Genomic DNA, 23,949 nt, shown 5'->3' with positions numbered 1-23,949 from the left:
TTAGGATTCCAACAGTTTTTTCATTTCAGTGAATCCATCTGGATTTCCATACTTGTTTAAAAGGAAGAGTAGGATCTGTTCATGCTTTTGAAGCTGTGGAATAAGCAGAAAGAAACATGATTTCAGATTAGGGTAGATCCTAAGACCCAGATTAGTTCAATGAACATGCAGATCCTTTCTGCTGTAAAATCTTTCGGAGGGCGAAAAAGCCAGCAGAACTGAGCTGACTTCCCCTGCCCCCTGTTTTCTTTCTGAAGAAGCAGCTTCCTTGAATCAAATTGATGAAATACTCAAACTACCACTGAGATCAGGGTCTTAAATCTGGTTATTCAAAGATGTATGTTTCCTGATGGTTTCACAGTTATATTGGTATCTTCTGTCTTCTCTTCCTCTGTCATGAGACTTTGAGTCAACTTAGTCAAGTAAGGAAGGATGACAGAAGACAAAGTCACCAAACTGAAGTCAGAAAAGACATTAGCTAGATCAAACTGGAAGATCAAAGACAGATACAGGGGGAAGGGAAAAGGAGGTTCAGCAGCCTACAGCAGGGCAGAGAAATCAGCTACATTCAGGAACAATATAGTTTTTTACTGCTTTTCTGCCACTAAACTGCTGGTAACTACACCTACTCTGAAGCAGTAAAGGCCCAAATCTCTTTTCCTACCTCCATAATATCATAGTGCATAATTTTGCTTTGGACCTTGCTGCCACTGGCTGGGAGAGAGGGGGAAGGCTGAACCACGCTTGCAAGGGATTTGTGTCTTTAAAATTCAAAATCTTGTTTGTTCCTCTGACAAAGATCCTCACTTTGAGAAAGGCTGATGCATCTCTTCTGGTATACTTTAAGTTACTTTTAGTAACCTAAAGTTCTATTTTTTCATAAATAGTTTAAGTTAAAATAAAAAATGAGAAAGCTTAAAACAAGAAAGCTTTCAAAAATTACAGGAATATGCCATAATCTGTGACACTTTTATTTTTTGTTTTCAAAAGAAAAAAAAATAAATCTTGCAACCAGCAAACACTGTTACAAATTCCAGTGTTCTACTGAAAGATTCAGCCCTAGCTCCATGACTGAAACTGTGGCACATATCAATGTCTGCTACCTGAAATACAACTTGGCAGTCAGCTGCACATGTAAGAAAATTCTTACAATGTGTATCCACAGCAAAACACAACCACGTTACTGAAAAAAATCCAGCTGCCCTTTGTCCAAATGACAGAGTTTATGCCAAACACCGCAACTACCTTTACACACCAGACAAAAATAACACTCCTGAGCCTTCATACTCTAGGGGGGGGGGAAACAAAAATACAGGTGTATGTGTGGCAAAACAAAGTAACGAAGCCTGTGTGATCTATAAGCTATCCTCCTTCAGCTTCAGGGTGCTCTAATTATTATCTGCATAAAACAGACTGAGAAAAAGCATCAGGATATTCACTTTGCACATCTTCAACGTTTTGCTTAGCTGTTATCTCCCCCCACTCCCATTTGCCTCCCACATAGGGTTTCTTTTAAATTCTGGAAACATAAAGTGAGTACTGCTTGGACTGAATCTTACTCGAATTTTTAACTCTGTGCAGCAGCATTTGGTCTCACCTCCAGTGCCTACAAAAAACAAAGCAAGTGAATGAGCAAAATACAGATGGACACTGCTTCCCTAATTTAAGGGGCGATAAGGGGAATTCTCTAAGACTTTTAGAAGAAAAAGTCACTTAGACATTCTGTGTGCCCACAGTTCTTCAAATTAAGTAATTTGAAGTAATTAAGTGAAAATACGTACCTTGATGTTCCCTATGTAAGTTTTCAGCACGGCAGGATTTGACAAAACCTTCCATTACCAGTTTGTCAGCCACATTCAGACTACCATTTTCACAAAGTTTCTCCACTGTTACTAAATTAACATTTCCATTAATGCCTTTCACTGTAATTGTGACATATTTATTCAATAACATCTCTTTCAACCTGTCAAGTAATAATGGAGACCATTCGGCTTTCTCTATTCCTGAAAAAAAGTACAATTAAGTTTGTTCTGTGAAGAATTCCTTTACGATATGACTTGAATCCTACACGTAACACTACAACTGTTTTTGAAAATATGATGCTAAATTTTCCTAATAGCTTACATTCTACAGATAATTAACTAAAAACATACTTTCCAAAACAGCTTACACATTATTAACCGGTGTACTACTTCAGCAGATCATCACATGTATCAGTATTAGGGAATGAACACTTATCACGAGAATAGCTACAGGTTTATAATGTTCAAGAAAACCAGTCAGGGGTTTTTTGGAGTGGCTTTTTTTGTTGTTTTGGGCTTTTTTTTTTTTACCTGCAAGTGAACATAGGATTGTCTGAAAAGGCAGCTTTAAGTAGGAATCAGCAATTGGCAGCACCTTTGAAAGCGGTAAAGTTTCTGTGTTCCCATAGTCTGCATATAGTACTTTCACTGCAGACTGAGAAGCTTTTAGAACAAGAGCTCTGCACCAATAGCCATCACCTGAAAAGATTGGACAAGAAGAATCACATGTGAAATACCATCTTAAAAACACAGCTTATTCAAAAAACAAGAATCTGTACAGTTTTCCAGGAATTTTTTGCTGGCATATAGAAAAGGCCACTTGACAAGAAACAAGCCCTTAGAACAAGGGAATCGTTTCTGACTGCTGTATTCATAAAGATGAAAGTGTTGCTTTCAAAATTTGGCTCAAATTATACAGGTAAGATTTGTACTAGAGTACCGTTTACCTTTGTCGTCCAAAGCCTATTCCCTCTCAAAACATAACCAAAACTAAAAAAAAGAAACAAAAAGGGCACAACCTATTCATTATTTTTTTTCCCTTGGACTATCAGATGATTTCTTTGCCCCAAAAATGCAGCCAGGCTACCCTTTGTAACAGAATTAAGTGTAAGCACTCTAAAGTTGGCATTCTTCCCTTTTCTAAAGCAAAAATGAAAGTTGTGTTTTATACTTGGAAAGGAAATATAAGAATAAATGACTGCCTCACCTGAAGACCTGGCACAACAGGCTTCACCCAGTTCGGGTTTGAAGGGCTGGTTCTTACAAGATTTACAATAGCCTTCTAGTTCAATCAACTGCCTGTGTAGCTTCTCTTGATCTACAGAAAAACATTTAATAACTAACCACGTTTGGGTAGAAGAAAGAGCATACTTACTTTGAAGCTCCTCTGCTCTCACCTTTGGCATTTTTTACATTTTTCTACTGTCAGAGCTACACTTCCACATGGTTCAGTTCACTACAGGCATTCATTTCATTAACTAGCTTGCAGTGGTGACTTCTTACTGATATTAGGAACAGTGAACACTTTTTCTTACCTTTAGTTTGAACTGGTACAGCATAGAACAGGTCTGGACTTACAACTTCTGTTACACACACAGGTATGCTTTCACCTATAGCCAATTCAATCGACCTCCAGTGCCCAAGTGAGGTTTCTAAGAGAAGCAGTAAGAAAATGCAGTGTACCACTCTCCTCCAAGCACATACGTATTATAAGTAACTGTTACAGAATATCTTTTGGAATTTTAAAGACAACTGCATTTCTTCACTTTAGGAAGACAAATCGCAACCAAAGTAAGTCTTGCTTAATTTGCTGTTCATAAACTATTAGCACATAAAATAGTGAAAGTAAAAAACACCTCAAAAATAAGATACTAGAAAGTAAACACAGGAAAAGTTTCAGTTGTAGCAAATTTGTAACTCTCCACTGTCAAATACTCAAATAGCATTTCTTTAAGCAAAACCTAGTGATTTTCATCTTTCTCTTTTTGTCTATATTGCCATCTGCAGGGCAGCTTGTGTTTAACTGAAAACTGACAACATAATCAAAACTATCCATGTTTATTACTGATATTAAGTACGGTTAAACAGCAAGATCATCGTTAAAGGCTGGAATACTGACAATTCTCCTTCAATCTAAAAGTTAACATTCATTTAATCACCTTTTTTGTCAACAGGCTTGTTTGAAAAGTTATTTTTATCTTGTAGAACTTCCTTTACAGCCAGTTTTTCAGAAGTTAATATCTCATTGATAACTTTTGGATGACCTGTGGAATTGTCAATAAGCTCTACACCTGCCCCATCTCTGGAAAGGGAAGTCACTCTGGCTTGAAGCTTTATCCCTGTAGTGTACATACGAAATCTTGCTGTAGCTTCTGGGATCCATTTGCTATTACTCGGCTTTATACCTAGGGAGTAAGAGAACCGTTCAACACATCTCCATTAAGTAACTACTTCAACATTGCATTTTCCTTAAAATTTTTTTTTATTTTTTCCTAAAGTACAATTGGAAATACCAAGGCCACCACTCTTACTCCCTTAGGGACACAAATTTTACTTCATCCTGTTAACTGGTCTCCCTCTTCCTCTTTTTTTTCTAAAAGAATGCATTTCCTCAGGACTCCCAAGTTTTGTTTTCTACATTTTGTGATATTCTACCAAGTAAATCCCTGTGCCTCAGCACAAGCAACACTGCCAAGACTGTTTATGAATCAGTTTAATATAGCCTTTTTATCAACCGAGCACAAAACCCAAAGTGTTTTAAGAGAGAAAAAAAACAGCAGAAGACACTTTGACAAAATGTGGTTTTGAGCCTCTTCCTGTTTCCACATTTTTTATTTTTAAACCAAGTAGACTACAATAGAAAGAAACAATGATTCTGTAGAATTTTGAGGGATTCAATGTGGAAAAGGAAGAGGTAGAGAATTGGTAGAAGACTGAGAAACAGCAGTACAGTGCTAAACTCTGCAGGAATCAAGTGAAACATCCCTCCAGTGAACTGAAAGGCCAACTTGCTTCATCAAAACAGATGAGACCCTTTGCCTGCAAAAAATTTTAAAAATAATTGAGCTGCACAAAAGCACATTTACTCCTAGCAAGGCAGCAACCAAAAGCTAGTAAGCACTACAGATGAAGCAGAACTCAATGACGAGTTCTCTTTGATTAGTAAATCAGTAAGTAACCTCCATGCAGATCACTCCACAGCAGTGTCAGAAGCTCAGGAAGAGCCACCATCATTCTGTTAAATGCCAGTCAGTTGTGCAGTAAGGCTAAAACAACATCTCTCACAATTGCTAGAGGCTGGAAGCAACACAGACGTTTATTAAGAAAAAAAACCCAAACCAAAACACGACCAACCAAAACCAACCAACAACCATCACCAACATCCCCCCAAAAACCCCCAAAACTCAAGAGTTCTGTAAAGTATACCCTGTCATCACCTCCTTCCCCCAAAGCAGCTAATCTCTAAATGCAAGAGCTCTTACAAGAGAAAGAACCAATAAAAAGATCCACCTGAGAGCCAGCATTTAATTCCTTGAAATGGAAGTTTTAGGAACGAGGATGAGATGTGCCGTACTTTATCCAGTGGTACTTCCTCAACATTTCCGTAGTCTACAAAGCATACTTTAACACTTCCATCCGAAGTAACATTTTGCACCAAAGCACGGTACCAGTTACCATCACCTAATTTTAAAAATTAAAAAAAAAAAAGTTTACTTCACATTTAGTAAGTTTACCAGCATTTATTTTTCAGCAAATAAATCCAATTCTTTGCTATCCTCTACCAATGAAAACTACCAGATACCTAATTTTTTTTGTCTTTGATTTATATTCACCCTTTAAAAACATTTTACTCTGCTACTTACCAGAGAAAAAAGCACAGCAAGGTTCTCCATTCTCAGGCTTAGAAACATTTGGTGGAGTTTTCTGACAGTATTCAGACAATGATTTATTAAGTAAGTTTAGAGCCTGTAACTCTGAAAATTAGAAAAAAAAAAGACGAGATCAACAAAATAAGCCGACTTGGACTTTATCAACACTGTTCACTGTATAGCTTGCTTATAAAAAATTTGAGGGGAGATTTCTGTGAATTTTAGAATTTCATTAAAAAGAACTGTTGACACGGAGTTAACTAGTTAACTTACTAGACAGATTTATTAGCAGAAGATGTGAGTTAGCTGATACTTACTGACAAATTAGTTCAGTATGATAGCAAAATGATCAGTAATTCTTCCTGCTAATCCTACAAGCACCATTCACTCCAAAATCTAAAGTATGTTTTACAGCCAGATAACACCATGGAAATTATCCAGTTCAGCCAGTGCATATGACAGATTATGGGATCTCATCCTGCTTGCTTATGTATTTTTTTATATCAAGTCCTTTAACCTGCTCTATAACATCACTTTTAGAGAGGAATTCAGTCATGTTTTAAAGTCATCAGCCACAAAGAATCTATACTATCCCTAGATAAGTCAAAGAATAGACTTCCCCCACTTTAAGATCTGCCCTATATTTTTGCTGTGAATGCATTTAGCTTTCACTTACAGCCGCTGAATTTCACTGTGCTCTTTTTCTAGCAGATTAAAGAGCCAGTGGCTATCAGAAGTCTTTATACATGCAAATAAAGGACCAGGATTTTTTCTGAGCTTATCCAAGAGCAAGTCAAGTCTCAAAAGCTGCTGTTTCTCATTTTCATGTTATTTTGTCTTTTTTTGTAAGTTTTTATAAATTAGAACATGGAAGAGTACTAGAAGAGAGCTCCAGTAAATATTGTATGGGCAGAGGGAACATGTCTCCTCTTTGCTATCTTCTATTTAGATATCTTTTGCCTAGGTTATGGTAGCTCTTTTCACTTTTCTCCACATTCTTAGATTAAATTTTATTCAACTGCTTACCTTCAACATTTTCAGATTTCAATCTCAGAGTTACTACATACCATGATCCAATTTCTTCATCATTCCACTTGTGTTCTTAGATACAAAACTCAGCGATAAGCCTTGGTGCTGTGAGCTCACTTGAAACAGTAATCCATTAGAACTATACTAAATGACAAATCATGAAGCAAAGAAACCAGCAGAAAGAAAAAAGCTGAATAAACTTACCACTGTTATTTGAAATCTGACAGTAGAATTCTCCAGGATTGTACAGTGTACACACTATGACATCTACTGTTTGTTTAAGAGTTAATTTACTCCACTTGCAAATTCCTTTGTTCATTGTGTCCTCTAGAGAGGAAAGAGAAGAGGTATGCAGAGGGAGGAAGGAAAATTAAAATCATTTTTACAGGAAAAAAAATTTACACATCCAGAAGGCTCATTCATGCCCTCGAATTTCTTGCTATAAATAATCCAACAGACTAATTACCAGTGAGAGCCTCTTTGCAGAACAAAAGCAAGTAAGAAAAATGTGCCAGTTGCTTAACGTATTTGATTACTATTGAGAAGGGCAAGCCATAGATGAGCAAGGAAGAGGAATCACGCAAAAAGGTACAGACCAGGTGGCAATAACCTGAGCAGGAGGAACTCTGGGGAACCTTGGTTCCTGGGAAACAGGGTAGGGGACACAGAAGAAGGAAACAGCTGTCACTGAATGTACTGGAAATGGTCTAAGGAAAAGAAAGAACATAAGGATTAAGAGAAAGACTGGTTGCAGAAGGTTGCACTGTATATTATACTCCAGTACCTAAAAGAAGCTTATTATTTAACACAAGTTGTAGAATAGATCACATGAAAACTAAGTTATGACAAATGGGAGAAGCCATTGTTTCCTCCACTAGCACATTATTAAATCTTCCTGTAGATTTTATAGCTATCAAGTTTGTTACAGCTTGTGGTAGGCAGCAGCGTGCAGAAATACTGTCAGCCTTTTTAAGACTTGAGTCCAAGTATCTGGCCTCTGACTTTGGTAGACCTTTCCCGTCCTAAACGTTTGGGGTTTTTTTCTGAAAATGAAGCTCAAGAAAGTTCTGACCCTCAAGGATGGCCACGCTAAGACGCTGTTTCATCTGCCCAATATTGTGTCTGACAGTAGATTACTTTAGGAAGTCATACTGTCATCAGGCAAAGGGAAAAAAAAAAACAAAAAACATCACAAAACAAAACTACATTCCCCCAAATCAAAACAGGCTCTCAAATCATCTTTATTTTCAGTGGAATACCAGACTGCTCTTCACACTGTAAGCAACTTCCAGATCCCTACTGGAAAGGGCAAAGCACAGTTGGCACATTTTGAGAAATGTGCTCAAAGAAGTAGAAGCTGCTTGGATTTTCCAGTCCAGAAGGAAGAAAGATCGACAAGAAAAATAAACACATGGCTCAAGTTTAGAGAAAGCTTTAGAACGCTTAAGACCTGTGAAACGTAATTGTTTATTCTTTCATGGGATGGTGAGATTTCTTCTAAGTAGTCCTCTAAACCAAAAAATACATTGTTTATTAATTTCTGGCAAGTTAATTAAAATCTACTCTTATATCATGATAGATCCAGCCATCACAGATTTAATAAAGCAAAATAAATAAAGCTTTAAATAAAGCAAACAAGTTAATGAAAAACTACTTTGCAAGTTGACAGAGAAATGTATTTGTTCAAATTCCAATATAAAAAGCACAACTTTTAAAACACTTAAATTTCACGCCTGAGAAATTACAAAAAGGTGAGAAGTAACCAAGAAACCCAAGAAGTACAAAACAGGGTCAAGATGATGGCCATAGATCAAAACGTGTTTGGATATAACCATGAAAGTTACTGCTCATTTGAATTTTATACGAGATTCCTTACACTTCTGAACAAAGATCATAGAATATTTTGGGTTGGAAGGGACCTTTAAAGGTCACCTAGTTCAACCCCCCCCTGCAGTGAGCAGGGACATCTTCAATTCGATCAGGTTGCTCAGAGCCCCGTCCAACCTGACCTTGAATGTTTCCAGGGATGGGGCATCGACCACATCTCCAGGCAACCTGAGCCAGTGCTTCATCACCCTCATTGTAAAAAAAATTTCTTCCTTGTATCCAGTCTAAATCAACTCTCTTTTGGTTTAAAGCCATTACCCCTTGTCCCTTGCAACAGGCCCTGCTAAAAAGTTTGTCCCCATCTTTCTCATAAGCCCCCTTCAGGCACTGGAAGGCTGCAACGAAGTCTCCCTGGAGTCTTCTCCTCTCTGGGCTGAACCACCCCATGTCCTGGCCACAAGGCATATAGTGAGGAAGATCAAAATTAAGGGATTTGGACATAGCTTTGACAAAAAGTCTTCCCCTAATTTTGAGTACAGATGGATCGACAGACAACATATAGTTTCACCAGACACAGGATGGAAAAGAGGGGCTTAACATGCTTTATATAAGCAAAGCTAGGACTCTTCCCACAACACAAAGAAATCTGATGTGAATTTGCAAATCTCGCAAGTTGAAGCTTTGGTCACTAAATGCAAAAAAGGCAATTTAGACATAGCCTTGAAGCTGTATAGGCTACTACAGTCAAACAAATTTTCAAGGACTGAATAAGTGGGTTTAGGTGTAACATATAGGGCAATGAAGAGGAAATACTATTCGAGCTAAAGGACAATGGCATAACAAGCCGCAGGTGCCGACTAGTTATATCCTACTTCAATGGGAAACTCTAAGACTTCCAATCAAAGAAAGCAAAATACTACTATGGTCTTCCAAAAGTAAGCAATTTTAATGTTGTTATGTAGGCCCACACACACACACATATATATATATGTATATATATATACACACCCATACGGATACACAAACCAACCCACAATTTCTCATGGCAAGGTTGCTAGTTCAGCAGGATGTGCTTGTACTCACCATCTGCTCGCTTAATATCACTCATTCCGATTGCTGGTAAGGCCATCCTCGATTCCTCAGCTGCACAGCCTTTCCCTATGAGATGGCTCGATACATTTATTACTGGAGTAACTGATGCATCCACAAGCTCCACCACAGCTCTGTAACTCTCTCTATCCACCACTTTTACTGTGAATACTTTGTCTTTCACCAGTTGGTTCATAAAAGAAATAGCTTTCGAGGTCCAGGCTCCTAATGGTGGCTTTACACCTAAACAGTCACATAGTATGGAAAGGTTCTGAGGACATCCCCAGTCTCAACAATATGTGGAAAAGTACAACTCCACTGTTTAAAACAACAGATTAAGCAGCAGATATACCAAGTAAAACTTGGCCCCATTTCTCATGCTTGTAACAAGATTCCAAACCCAAATATTTAGATTCTGAACTTTTGTAGTACTTGAATTTAATAAAAATCTGACAACGATAATGTATAATGAGTCTATTACACAAAGAGAGCTTTAAATTCAGATTTAATACTTTTTTAGTATCAATGTCTATAAGAAGTGTCAGTCTTTGCATCTTACGAATATAACCTATAGTTTTTAACAACATTAATCATCTCTCAGCCAATGTATCTGCTTCTATAAGCTTCTTCCTCCTTAAACGTTTACTCTTTATGCCACTGAATTTATTTATAAAAAGGAAGTTATAACCAGAACATTATAGTAACAGATTGACAGAAGTTGCCTTCCAGAAAGATACATTTCATGCAGCAGTAATCCTTGACTCTAATCAGGAAGCATTATAATCTGATCGCTTTTTTGTGTCCATGTGTTTAGGACCTTTCTTAGTCTTAGATTATCAGCTACAGGCATCATCTTTTGCCCCAGAAGAGAGATTTCTTTAGGTCACATTCCATATGCATCGGTTCCATCTCTAAATACAAGAGAAGCATTGTTTCATGTTTTCCTCCCAAGTAAGAAGCTAGAATGCTGCTCTGAACTTTACCAAAAATTTGAAAATCAGGTTAAATATCAAGTACTGTAAAGGAAGGGTAGACTTCAAGTATTCTAAAGGAGAGGTACTGAAGCAAAGAGGTGAACTATCTTCCATAGTGATGGGAACAAACAGAGAAAAACTATTTCCAACAGCAGGTTAAACAAGTATGTAAAAAAAAAAAAACACAGATTATGATCCTGGCTTGAAACAGAGGATGAAGTAGCAAGCATCAATGTCCCAATTTGACAGATTTCACAGTCCTATGGAGAGGAGTCTACCAGTAGTTTCATTACATTTACCCCAGGGGTGGGGGTCGCATACAGTTCTGAATTTCAAGGTATAAAATGAAATTTTACCTTCCCCTGCAGTGTTAGAACCACAACAGATTAAAGAATTCCAAATCCAGTAGGTGACTGAATTTTGCTTAGAACAAAAGCACATGCAAAACCTAACAGGTACGTTTATACAACACAGTTTTCCAGACATAGAACTGCAGGTCACCAGGTACATTAGGCAAGATTTGTCACAGTTTATAGATACGTCACAACAATTAAGAATTCTGGAACTAATGCCTACTATTATCTCCATCCTTCCCCATATTTCCATATAAGATACTGCAGGTGTGATCGTTATTTAACCCCACTTATTTTGCCTCCATCTAGTTTGAAACAGCTTATTGTTTATTACATACCTGCCAAGGTACATCTTATGGCTTGAGCTGGCAAGTCCATTAATGTTGACATCATAGGACGAAGTCTAGTCAGTGGAAGAACTTCGAAGTTACCGTAATCTATATAGCCCACCAAAACAGTATCTTCAGAAACACGTGCTATCACAGCAGCACGATACCACAGATTGTCTTCTAGAAAGGAAGATACAAACGTTCATTGTATTTACTTTTAATTGGTGAGAACAGGTTTTCTTGGCAGACCAGTATAAAAATACAAATTAATCTCAACATAAACCAGCAGCATTACAGTTCACACAAACCTCACAAACCCCTTATCAATTGTAATGTCTACCACCATCACCCCTCCCATGTAAGTGTTGCAAATTCTTTCTTTCCATAAAGAATGCCACCCCCTCCCCCCAAAATACATATTGCAACAAAGAATTGACTACATTACGTGGATGTAGTGCTTAAGTTCAATACATTTAAACAGCAAGCAGTACCTCAGCTGACCACAATGACATGCAATTCAAAGGCCACACAACAGATCTAATAATTTAAATATTTGAGAAATTGAAACACAAGCTTACTCACGATTATGAGGACATCTGAGGGACTGAACTGATAGCTTTCCCTAACTAGGCACCCGAAACTGGGGCCCATTCAAATGCCAAGACCGCTTATTGGCAGTAGTAGCTTTTCCTGAATGTGCAAAAACGCATTTATTTCAGCTTATCTGTTCAGTCCCACAGCTAATCAGCAAAATCACTAGAAAGAAATAAATGACCAGAAATCTTTATCAGTCACAAATAGAAGCTGTAGCAACAACATTTCTGACCAGAAAAAAGGTGAAAGAACAGCAATGTGCTGAGGTTTTTTTCCTGTTAAAAGCTGGATGAAAAGGAGAATGATCTGTGAGGAAAAGAGATTCATCTTCATCCTACTGCACTCAGGCAAACAAAACTTCAGATTCTAATAAATAAAAGGTATTTCTTTCATATAGACTTACCAGTTCCTAGCACAAACCACTGCTTTATGCAGAATACTGGCCTATGTTTAGCCAACATTCACTTTTATCATAAGACTTGTAAAAACTTGACATCATTGATAGTTTCCACCTGACAGTTAAGTTATGAACATACAATTCAGGACTACCAGGTCTTGGCTAAGTAACATTTTGAGAAGTCATCTATCACAGCAGCATCATGACATATAGTCTCATTTCTTCTGCCCCTTTTATGGACTCTAAAATTTCAAGTCTGTATTTTCAGCCATAGGAAATAGTGCTCACCAACATATAAAAACAAAATTTCTTTATCATCTCTTAAAAAGCTCCTTTATACAAAGGTGAACCCACTGTTTAAAGTCTGCTCAATGAAGGGAACATTTTACAGTCTCTTTTTAAACTAATATTTTATAGGTCATCATTTGCTATTAATAAAGTGACATAGATTAAGAACTTATTTTCACTCCATTTTTACCTGTGAACTGGGCACAGCACACATTTCCAGCAGCAGGACAGAAAGCTGAACTACTGGGAAGTTTGTCACAATGTTCGTTAAGAGACCGCTGTAGCTCAGCAAGTTGACCTGATGTTAAAATATACACGGTTTGGAATATATACAGCCTTGCAATTATTACAAAAGTACACAAATCTTAAGTTCAAAGCCTGGAGAAACGTGTTGTAGTATAATGGAGATTATTTCACATAATGTTTAACATAATACTAAAACAATGATGAGACTAGGACTCTTGAATCACTGAGATTGAAGAGAGTCCTCACATGAGTCTGAGGAATCACAGTGGTAAAGAAAACAGACAGGCAAAAACCAGTCATAGACTTTTTCAATACAGGAACAAAACTGTAGCCAGTGGGAAGTGAAACCAAGCTAGTGGAGGCATGCTAGGAAGAAATGAAGGAAGACAGCTCTTCAGACAACGGGCAGATGACAAGTGTCACTTCTTGCTGAAGGCCACGCTATGCTATCAGTCCATCCAGAATTCAAAGGCTGCACAAGTACACAGAAGATACACCAGATCACATCCAGCTGCAAAAGCCGTTTTAGGTGAAAAAAAAACCCAAACAAAAAACTGCTGGCTCGGACAATGCTAAGAGGACACATACTACAAACTTACTCTGCTCTTATTCTCCCCAGACATCTGTTCATGGGCACTGCAGGAGATGCACCAAAAGTCCCTGCAGCCTAGCACTCTGGCCCACCACAGTGTTATTTAAGGTCTTATGAGTTACTGTATCAGAAGACGCAAAGCAGCGTTTGGGTGCTATTATCTGGCCTTCTCATACTCAGATATTCTCCCCATACTATGTAACAAAGAAGTCCAGTCCGCCCACCCAGCCTGTAAGGAAACAATTCCCTCCAGTGGTAAAGCAACAAGGCATCACAGGAATTAACAAAGTCATTTGAAACTCTCACACATTTATGGAACACATGAGAGAACATATTTAATATTAAATATTTGTGATACAAATTGACTTCAGATTGCCAAAATCCATGCCATACCATCTTTCTACTTTGCACTACTCAGACTGCCCACAAATTATCACCTTAAGCTTAGTAACCAATATTAACGGCTAACGCTGCCAAAAACATCCTCTGCAACACCATGACTCTTCACTGAGGCATGGGCTAATGCTACAGGGAATCAACATTTCAGGTCAAACTACAAGACCAGCAACACCTCCCTCCAGCCACTATACTGAAGAAAGAAATTCCATACTAGGTATCTTACACCCCCTTTTCACCATGTCACTTACAGGCACTGTGTATCTGCTGACAGAAAAAGCATTCTGGATTTTGAACGCAGGAAACCACACCTGCAAATGTATCTCCGATAGATACAGAGACACACTTTGCAACCGAATCAGCACAGTGAAGAAGTTCTTCATCTTCAGGTGTTTCTCTGCTTCCCTGAGAACGGTTTTCTGACGCTGCACGTTAAAAAAAAAAAAAAGGGGGGGGGGGGGAAGGGTTACAGATCAAAAGCTAGATGACTTTGAAATGTGCAACCTCACCAGACAGGATTCAGAGACTTAAAAAACTGCTAAATTAAACTACAAAATTTAAACATGCTGAAGCAGTTTATTCTTTTTGCTGACTCTTTGGACTTTAAAGGCTCCTATCATATTATCCTGAAAGCAACGCTCACATAATCATCAGTTGACAAGTACTTCATACTAGTAAAAAGTGTATGTGCTACTGTCATTAGTGAACTGAAGGAAACTCCACTAACCAATGTTTTTAAGTAGGAGGTGACGCTAGTGAACGGCTAGAATATTTACTACTTTCAGAATATCATGCAACATAGGAGAACTTAAAATTCCCCAAGATTTTTCCCATCTCTTACTAAGAAGTTTGATTTGCTTGCTTACCTCTTGGAGCATCTGCTCCTTTGGCGTTACTTCCTGGAGTTAAATCAGACTTCATTTCTACAGGTACTTTATCTAAGCAGTCTCCTAAAATACAGATGTAAGAAACGAAGTAATTTACCATACAAGAGTCATCATTTAGTTTTATTTCAGAACCACTGTCCGAGCCTGACCTATACCCCTATCACAAGGTATGTTCTACTGATTTTATGAGCACTTAATATGCTTAGAATGTAAAATAAAAGTAGTTTCACAGTAACTCAACTACTTGAGTTTTCTGAAGACATTCACAACTCCAACACTGTTTGACTAAGTAAAGCGAGCAGAGCAGTAACAATCAACATTTACTCATAGTAACTAAAGACTGTTGGCTGAAAAACTGATTACAGCTTTTCACACAAGGATTCACAACACTGAGTATGAAGTGAGTTACCAAGATTCACAAAGAAATCTTGAGTTTCTAAGCTACTACGTATTCAATTTCCAATGCATTCAGCAGTATTCCAAACTTTCAATATAATTATTTTCAACTGAAAACATGAATACAGATGTTTAAATTGCTTGTAAGGTCATGGAATAGGTGCATGCAACATTTCATGAATGCAGTAGTATTTTTATGATTTTCTCTCCAAGAGACTGGCAAATTGTATTGCTTTACTGTTAGTGTGCTGTAAAGCAACAAGATGTGAAATATGCCCAGCACAACCCTGAATCGGCTGAACTTACACAGGACTAAGGTGAACCATGATTTTACAGATTGCAAGGACTATGACATGGAGATAAGCTTCCTGCACATCAGGAATTTTAGCAAGCTAAGAGGATCGGCCATCACTTTCTTCAAAGCTTCTGTGGGCTGCGTATCAATGAAAAGAATATGCTCTTAGCACTATACTTTTCTTCTTGTGCAGACAGAAAAAAACCCAAACAAAATAGCCCTCCAGATAACAACAATAGCCACATCTTCTCTGTATTGATCTGGTTCCCCAGTCAAAGCCACCCTGGCAGCTCAACTGAAAATCTGAATTCGGACTCCTCAGAGTTCAGGTGCTCTGCTTGTCTCTACCTACTGAGGCTTGCTAAGTTAGAAATACAAACGTGCTTAGAGTGCTCCAGCTACATACAACAATATCCCGTGGTTACACTTTCTTTGGGTTACTTGTTTAGTGAGCATGTACTAAATACAACAAAAGCCTGTAAAATCCTTAGCGGAACTAGAAACTGACACTGCCATTTTTTAAAGAGTTAAAAATGCATGAGAGAAAATGAACAACATGGTCCCAAATTTGCATGCCTCAAATTCAGCGTTTTCTGAATTATTACAATTCTATTGGAAAAGCAATCTTACTAAAATTTAAGGTTATTAAGCATAACAAGATTTAAGGTACAAACATTTTAAAATTACCTCTATAGGGAAAGGTGAAAGAAAAGGAAACTAAAATAATGATTTAAAAAAAAAGGTCAAGGGGCAGGTTGGAAGAGAGAGAAAAGGGAGGAGAGCAAAAGAAAAAACCTCTCCTCTTTTGAAGGTATTGGTCAGGGGTAGGAGGAGGGAAAGTGAACACGAAAGACATCGATTGTGTTGAGTTTTTCCTCCCACACTACTAAGTACTTACTAAAATCTGGAAGAACAAAGTCTACAGCAAAACTCCACATCATTTCCTCCTGTAATATGTCAACAACAGTTACTGAACAGTGCTTTCCCATGAGGTGGGAAGAAAAGCTGGCAATGCCTTCATTCCATCCTTTTTCTTCTGGATCATAATTAGCAAAGGAACACTTAATGGCCTGGAAAGAATTACAATTAGAACAAGAGGGGATAGGGGGCTGTTTGCCCTGTAGAAACAGCGACTTGATAATTAAGGCCCTCAAAAATATCATATTGCATATAAAAGTTAAAGCTGCTGTTGGAATTTGAAGCGCTATCAAATTAAATACCTTCTTTGCAAGAGAGTTAAGAACTAGGAAATTAAATTCAAACTGTAAAGAACATCTCCTCTGATTCTCCCATTATTTATGCTGTCTTATGTAAGGCATGGTTGTACCACCCATCACATCTGACCACAGGTGTATGTCCTGACTTGCCCTCAGCAGACACTGAGGACTTTACTCCAAGATTCAAACAGCTCTCAAAATCTTTTATGGGCCCAGGAGAAAGTCACGTGAACAAACTACGGAAGACTGTTCTAATAGTTGCTAGCCAGAGTTGTCACTGGTTGAAAGAATGCTTCCCAATTCTGCTTTGTGCAGTTAAACATACTAGTTTAACTCTCAGATTAAAGCTAGACCATCTATTTTGTAATGAAAGACATTCACATAGTAGGACAACGAACTCAGATCAACAGCTGTCTATATTCCAAACAAAATTTACCCAAACTACGAGTGTTTTTTCACTACTGCACGAGACCAGACTAGAATACACAGGCAGAACATTTCCCCTGCTGTCTTCTAGCATGTAAGGGAGATGTGGACCTAACCACCCCGCAGAGAGTTTTTTACCAGCTCAGAATCCAAGAATTCTGAGACTAGGCAGAAAAAAGCCAGGCAACCTTCCTCGCTCCTATGGAATAGCTAGGGAACATTTCAGAAATTGAAGCTTAGTGTAGTATACCAGTTTTTATGTGTCACTTCCACTGAAGACAAAATACTGTCATAATGACAGTCACACTGAGACACAAGTTACACTCATTTCAGAGCTATTCATTTAAAACACCTCAGCAACTGTTAAAAAAATACAACTCACACATGGAGGAAACAACAGTTCAGTGTCTTTGTGCAGAGCTTTAATCCAGGAGAGTGGAATATTTTCTTCATTTCCATAATCTATGTAGAATACTTGTGCTTTCTTTTGTAATATATCCACTTCTTTCACCAGTGCTCTGTTCCAGGTCTGTGTAGGAGTAAACGATAATCTTAGGAAGAACACAACATATTTTGCTTTACTTCATCAGGTTTGTTTATCAACAAAGGCACCGACCAATTCTGAAGCAACTCAAACAAACACAACTCACTAGTGTTGACTGCTGTGAAGATAAAATTCTACTCCTATCGATATTGCCTACTGTTCAGTAAATGAAGAATCCACTAATGATGGAGGAGAAAAAGGGGAAGAAATACAAAAAAGGGGTGGGAAAGGAAACAGGAACTACATGTGGCTACAGAAATGCAACCAGAAAAGTCAGGTAAGAAATGAAATAAGAATAATTTCCTTAAATAAGCAGAGTCATATCCCACACTGTTCTAACTACAGTAGTTCAAATTTGCTAAGAACACACAGAGCCTTCAAATAACAGTAGGACAAACAGCACCTACAGGGCTCAAGTACATAAACACATAGAAGTAAACTGTTTAGAGAGGGGAAAAAAATCAGCAACTTAAATTTGAGTTCCAGAAGTTACAAAGTTTACTACTACCACAACTCCACCACAATAAAGTGGTCTCTAATTAGCAGCCTTCACTGGTAGAGACATAAAAGCAAGACATGCAAAACATGATGAGCTCAACACAGAATGGTTATTTTATGGACAATCAGATGTTACCTGATTGAAAGAACACCTTGCAACGCAGACTTCCCCTTTGATAGCAATATATTGCTCTTGAATAACTGTGTTAGCGTAACAGTCCTGCAGTTTCACAGAAAGTTTACTGAGCTGGTCTAAAACTTCTGGAGAACTCATCTGTATATAAAATTCACTTGGACTCCTGAACTCTGTTACAGTACCCTAAAGAAAAAAGCCACAGTAGATTATAATTATGCAAGAACAACCTACAGTATATTATTCAGGACCAGAGTTCATTTTAATAAATGCATTTCAACCTATACCCGATTTTGTTCTTTTGGTTTGAAATTAGCAGTAATTAAGTGCAAGGAACAAAACCAGCGATGTTCACCTCCACAGAAATAATCTTCCTTGCTTACTCCTCCTGCCTCCGCTTGCATTTATTCATCTTTATAAAAAATAAAGGAATTTTACATGTAAGCAAAATAAGACTAAGAGCTGAGGTGACATGCAGCTATATATGCTTAACAATACTTCAAATGCAACCTAACACAGCATCGTAGGATTCTTCCAAAATAAAAGTACCTGTACTTCCATAGATTTTTTGATCCCTAGAGTCTGGAGATCTGAAAGCATTATTTTCTTGATGTGCTCTTCTGTCTTGAGGGAATCCGCAGAAGCTGAATTACCCTATTTAAAACAGTTACAAATTATGTTTAAACTGGAATCATTCAGCTGTAGCTCCTTGCAGTAACAAACAAAAAAAAAAAAAGAACTTCTTATCATTTCAAGAAGCATGTAAAAAAGTGCTTTTGTCGACTTCCAATAAGAAGCCTTACAGACTTCATATTACTCTTGAAAATAAAACATTATGACAGAAATGTACTGAACAGACAATGAAAAATAAGTGCTGAAGTCTCACACATTCACCTATTCCTTTCACACCTGTTTTACAGGACAATTTAGCTGTATTTCCTGCTTGTGATGCTCTCATAAATAAGAGGAACTGAATTCCACCTGCTTCCTTGCAGCCTTAACACCACAGATTAGATTTTAGTTACTGCTTTAACTGCAGACATCCATTTTTTTAAAATGTCTAAACATTTAGTGTTACCTGCCTAATGCACACCGTCCGTGACATCCTAAAATGTTAGAAAAATAATCTTATGCACAGCGTTGGGGAAAACCTCTTTACATTTGGACCCACATACTGCAAACAATGATTACTGTTACAACCGCCAAACTCATTTACTTGCAACAAAGACCCTTTAGAACATTTTCCATAAAAACACATCTCACAGTACAATAGCAAAATACGTTAAAGATTGCTCAATATGTAATATAAGATCTCTTGCTTCCACAGAACTTGCTTGAAATTCAGATGAACCACAAAAAATAAAACCTTCTGTTATTTCAAAATACATTTGCTTCACGTTATTTATTCATATTGTATGGCCTCTTGATATAAAGGTCCCTCACCATCAGCAGATCAGCTTTACTAGAACAGTCATAACTGCACACAGCAGAAAGTTACCAGGATGAACTAACAGAAGTCTCATGACCCAAAATGAAGCCTCCTTTCTAAATTCCTTCAAAAAGTTAAACAATGACCTACTTTAAAGAAGGGTATGACAAAAGGAGTTTTCTTGTACAGTGCAAACACGCGGCTAGTTGGAGGTGTGCACATTTACTTGCTTGCACAGATATCATCCCAAGAAACTATAAAGACAACAAAATGAGCTCCTGTAGGAGAGTTCATAGGAAGACTACAGGAAATGTTTGGCTGAAAGTAAGATCAAGAGAGGCTTCAAAACATTACAAATGAGAACTGTCACACTTAATTCCTGCTACAGCAAAGAAGCAAAAGCTTATCTGCATCTGTTACTATACATTAAATGTATTTCTCAAGTCATTTACAAGGCTCCAAGCACCAGTTCATGATCTACATAGAAAACAAGAAGACAACAGAGTTTTTCTGAATTGCACAAGCTACGTCTGTTTCCTCCCTAAAATATTCTCTAGCAACATCATACATGCCTTGATTTTTAACTTCTTCACAAAGATTTTTTCAAACAAAAACATGAGTTGTCTGATAGCACTGCTAAAGGCTCCAACGGTAACATATCCTTGAGTGTTTCTCCTAGTAACTTTTGATTTCAAGCACTGATCTTTCTAAAAGGAGCAGATTATAATATTTGGAAATTTTTCCTTTCCTACTGCAACCAACTCACAGCAGATCCATTACAGACATAGTGAAAATTGTATTTTATACCTTAAGATAAACTCCCTTCTCAGTTTTAGCAGGTAACTTGCCTCCATTATTATTACTTGCACTGTAATCAAAGAAAAACAGGTTAATTTTGAAGAAGCAGACATAGACAAGTAGTATCCATAACACCTACTTGCAAATAAAACAAAAAGGCTGTGTTCATAGTGTGTGGGTGTTCATAGTGTGTGGGTTTTGTCAACCTTTATTCCTCCTCCAAAAAAATGCAGAATAGTAAATTTGTTAGTTCCCCGTCATGTAACGCTTGGTATGTTTTTCCTGAGGCCACCAACAAAAACTCAATTAATTTTGATTAAAATGGTGAATGCTGTTGTAGAGTTCTGCTAACGCTGCAATCCCAAGCAAACCTTAAGAACTACAAAATCGCAAAAAAGAAATGTTCTTATTTCAGTTGAATACATAAGTACTATCCAGATAATACATATGCCAGATTGTCCCCATGTCTCCCTGATTCAGTCACTGTAGTAGAACTTGTGGAAAAATAAATCTCTTGTAAACTTTTATTCTGGACACCTGGTTGCAGAGTCACAGAACTGTGATCATCACTCCTTACTAGAGATTGTTGGCATAAATGCTCACATCACACCCCTAAACTGTTCCAATCCCAGCCAGTCAATTTGTACTGTGTCATAACCTAATGGTACTTACTTTAATTGAAACAGATTAGGAAGCTATCTCTTGAGCATCTAAACTAGCATGTCAAAAAGCGCTAATGAGCAGCTAGAGAATGGTCTGGCTGAGACAACTTCTTCTAATTGCAGCTGTGCTCATCAAAGATAAAATATCCATGAAGTTCACTCAGGCTACAGTTAGATTTAAACGGTGCCTCTTCAGAGTCTGCCAAATGCAATCCATTAACCATGCCAATGCTGAAAAACACAGTGTCATTTCTCCTCCCTTCCCTACATCATCAACAGCAATTAGGGTTGTCACGTGATAAGCTGGTATTCTTACTGCACGCTCACACAGTTCCAACGCAGGTAAAAATAATGCTTTTGCTAGAAGTCACACTACAGAACACCTTAAGAACTCCAACAGTATCTTTCAAGTCACCCTTCTAAAGCAGCAGAGATGAGTTTTCTGACATGTGTGAAATCAATAATGCAGTAGTAGCCTGGGAGTAAGCAACCCATTCTACTGTAATAGTGCCTTTACATGGTCATTTAAGTTGTATTGGGTGGGATATTTTCTTTCTGTAAAGATTATTTGGCAGAACTTTTAACAAACTTACTTCTCTTTAACTGGCTTACATATAACACTATGTGCTGGCCAGTCTTTCTTCTGACAATCTGCAGAGCAGTAGTATATTTGCTTACATTGTGAACATCTGAGCGATCCTAAAAAAAAGTCAGACAAACATCCATAACAGCTGTTGTCTCTTCTGATAAGATACAGACTCCACATATTATTTAGTAACTGCTTTACAAGACGGTTCAACTACAGTTCTAAGCACATACAAATAGGTATTTGTATTCGCATATAGCTATCAGACATTACTGCCCCAGATGTCTCAAATTCTTTCTATATTTAAGAAGGTAAAAACCTCAAACATTTTTCATTAAGAAGATGGTCTCATCTGTTTATCAGTTCTGTAACTCCACTACGTTCTGAATAGTCACTACATTGCATCTGACAGATAAAAATACACATCCATTTTAAAACACAGAAGTAAGAAGCAGACCTTCTGATGTGGCTTCGCTGACAAATATACTATGCATCACAGACTGCAGGACAACAGGCACTTACCAAACAGACTACAATGATGGCAAGTCCTCATTTGAGGGGGTGATATTAATGAACGGAAGAGGCTCTTGTCATCGCCAATAGAGAAAACATTTTCAGAGGAACACTGCCATTTCTTTGGCTTCTCACGAATCACACCAGAATATGACACCTGTGGAAGAAAAATTTAAGTGATTCTCACCAGAAAAAAAGCTGCCCATTAGGGCAGAAGTACGCCAATATATCAAAATGTGTCAAAAAAGAGTCAAAATTTCAGAGTTCTAGAAAGAGCAATATATGCTGATCATTTCTAGAAATGCTCAGAATATTTGGGGCAATTATAAAGTGCAACAACTCACAGTATTCCCTTTACCAGCTGCAGCTGTCAACAGCATGTTCCCTCTACCAGCTGTGTCTTCCATGGAACTTCCTAGAAACAAAAGTATTTGCAAAGGGATCTGATCAACAACGCTAACGCATGCCTGCATTACGGAGTATTTGCAGGAAGACGCAAGGTTCTTATCTACTACTGCTCTGCTAGCACACTTGAGCAAATGGAGATGTTAGGCCCATGACACACTCTGGAAGCCCCTTCTTGTTATCTTGCTACTCTAACCTCCACCTACAACTTTATTACCTTTGTCCTTCACATGATGCAGTTCCGCCATCATGTAAGCGTTCACATCAGAGTATGACGAACAGCAGCTGTGAGCCAGGTAACTACAAAAGCATGGATTTAAAGATTACTTCAAGCAGGCACACAAATTAAATATTAAAATATTCTGAATGTTCTGAAGCTGTATTTAAGCATCATTTTTGGAAGGCTAATCCCCTACTGTCTATATTTTTAATTTGTACAGTAAAAAGTAAAACACTTTCTGCATTAATCATCTCCACATCGAACACTCCAGATTAAAAATAAACGACACAAAGTGCTGCGAGAGGTCTGAATGACACAACCTGCCCGCTGAGCTTGCTGGGGCCCGGAGGGCCCCCTCTCTCCAGCTGAGGTAAATCTCCCCTCTGCCGCCGAAGCACAAGCTGCACCCACGGCTCCTGAAGGCCCGACGCCGGCCCGGGGACAGCCGGCAGGCCTGAGGCCACCGCCCCGGGCTCCGCCAGAAGCAGCTTCTGCCACTTGCTCCCCCAGATTACCACACAATTCCTTCACAGACAAACACGCTCTCTTGCTACGTTATGTGGGAGAAATCCGATTAAAATGAACTTGCAAATAAAGCAGAGAAGTCTTCGGGCACGTGAACTGACACCGCAATCAGCCCAACCAGAAAAGAGCTTTCACTCAACCACAAACGAGCAGCATCCACACGCGCTGTCTCAGTTAACACGGGACAAAACCACTACGCACCCACTACGCACCCCGCCCAGGCTCGGCCGGCGCTGCCCGCCCCGCTCCCTCCTACCCCGGCTGGCCTGGCCTGGCGTGGCCTGGCCTGGCCCGGCTCGGCCCCTCACTCGAGGTCCGACGGCGGCTGGACAGGACACACTGGTCCCAGGAAGGAAGAGACGACTCCGCAGCCCCTCAGCCTATGGCCCGTCCCGCCCAGACCGGGGCCCGCCCCGCGCCGCGGCCGTCATGGGGCGGGGCGGGGGCACGTGCTGCCGCGCCGCGCCGCCATCTTAGCGGGAGCGGGGCGGGGCGCGGCGCTGCGTGTGACCGAGGGGCGGGCGCGGGGCTGAGGGGACCCCCGGCTGCGGGCGGGTGATCGGCGCCTGCTGGTCAAGGCCTGGCGGGTCCCGCTGCCCGGCCCGTGCTGCCGAGCTGAGGCTGCGCGGC

At 38.8% G+C, this 23,949-nt stretch overlaps 1 protein-coding gene across 1 annotated transcript; it reads right to left on the bottom strand.

Annotated features, from left to right (window-relative positions):
- On the bottom strand, positions 1-23,590 carry TDRD1 (tudor domain containing 1). The gene is made up of 25 exons (XM_075424302.1): positions 23,576-23,590; positions 22,792-22,874; positions 22,514-22,584; positions 22,179-22,326; positions 21,664-21,769; positions 20,418-20,478; positions 18,731-18,835; positions 18,185-18,367; positions 17,389-17,535; positions 16,262-16,433; positions 14,652-14,735; positions 14,037-14,210; positions 12,742-12,849; positions 11,282-11,452; positions 9,611-9,859; positions 6,905-7,027; positions 5,666-5,776; positions 5,313-5,483; positions 3,962-4,207; positions 3,338-3,454; positions 3,010-3,120; positions 2,334-2,501; positions 1,782-2,003; positions 1,560-1,606; positions 1-93 (listed from the first exon to the last, which is right to left on the bottom strand). Exons 2-25 carry the CDS (start codon positions 22,823-22,825, stop codon positions 1-3), a joined length of 3,222 nt encoding a protein of 1,073 aa, XP_075280417.1. The 5' UTR covers positions 22,826-22,874; positions 23,576-23,590.
- Between the last annotated feature and the right edge of the window lie 359 nt (positions 23,591-23,949).

The sequence above is a fragment of the Opisthocomus hoazin genome, chromosome 6 (assembly GCF_030867145.1).
Source record: "Opisthocomus hoazin isolate bOpiHoa1 chromosome 6, bOpiHoa1.hap1, whole genome shotgun sequence".
Classification (NCBI taxonomy): Eukaryota; Metazoa; Chordata; class Aves; order Opisthocomiformes; family Opisthocomidae; genus Opisthocomus; species Opisthocomus hoazin.
Note: the sequence above shows the minus strand (reverse complement) of the source record. Positions and strands in the feature narration are given on the sequence as shown.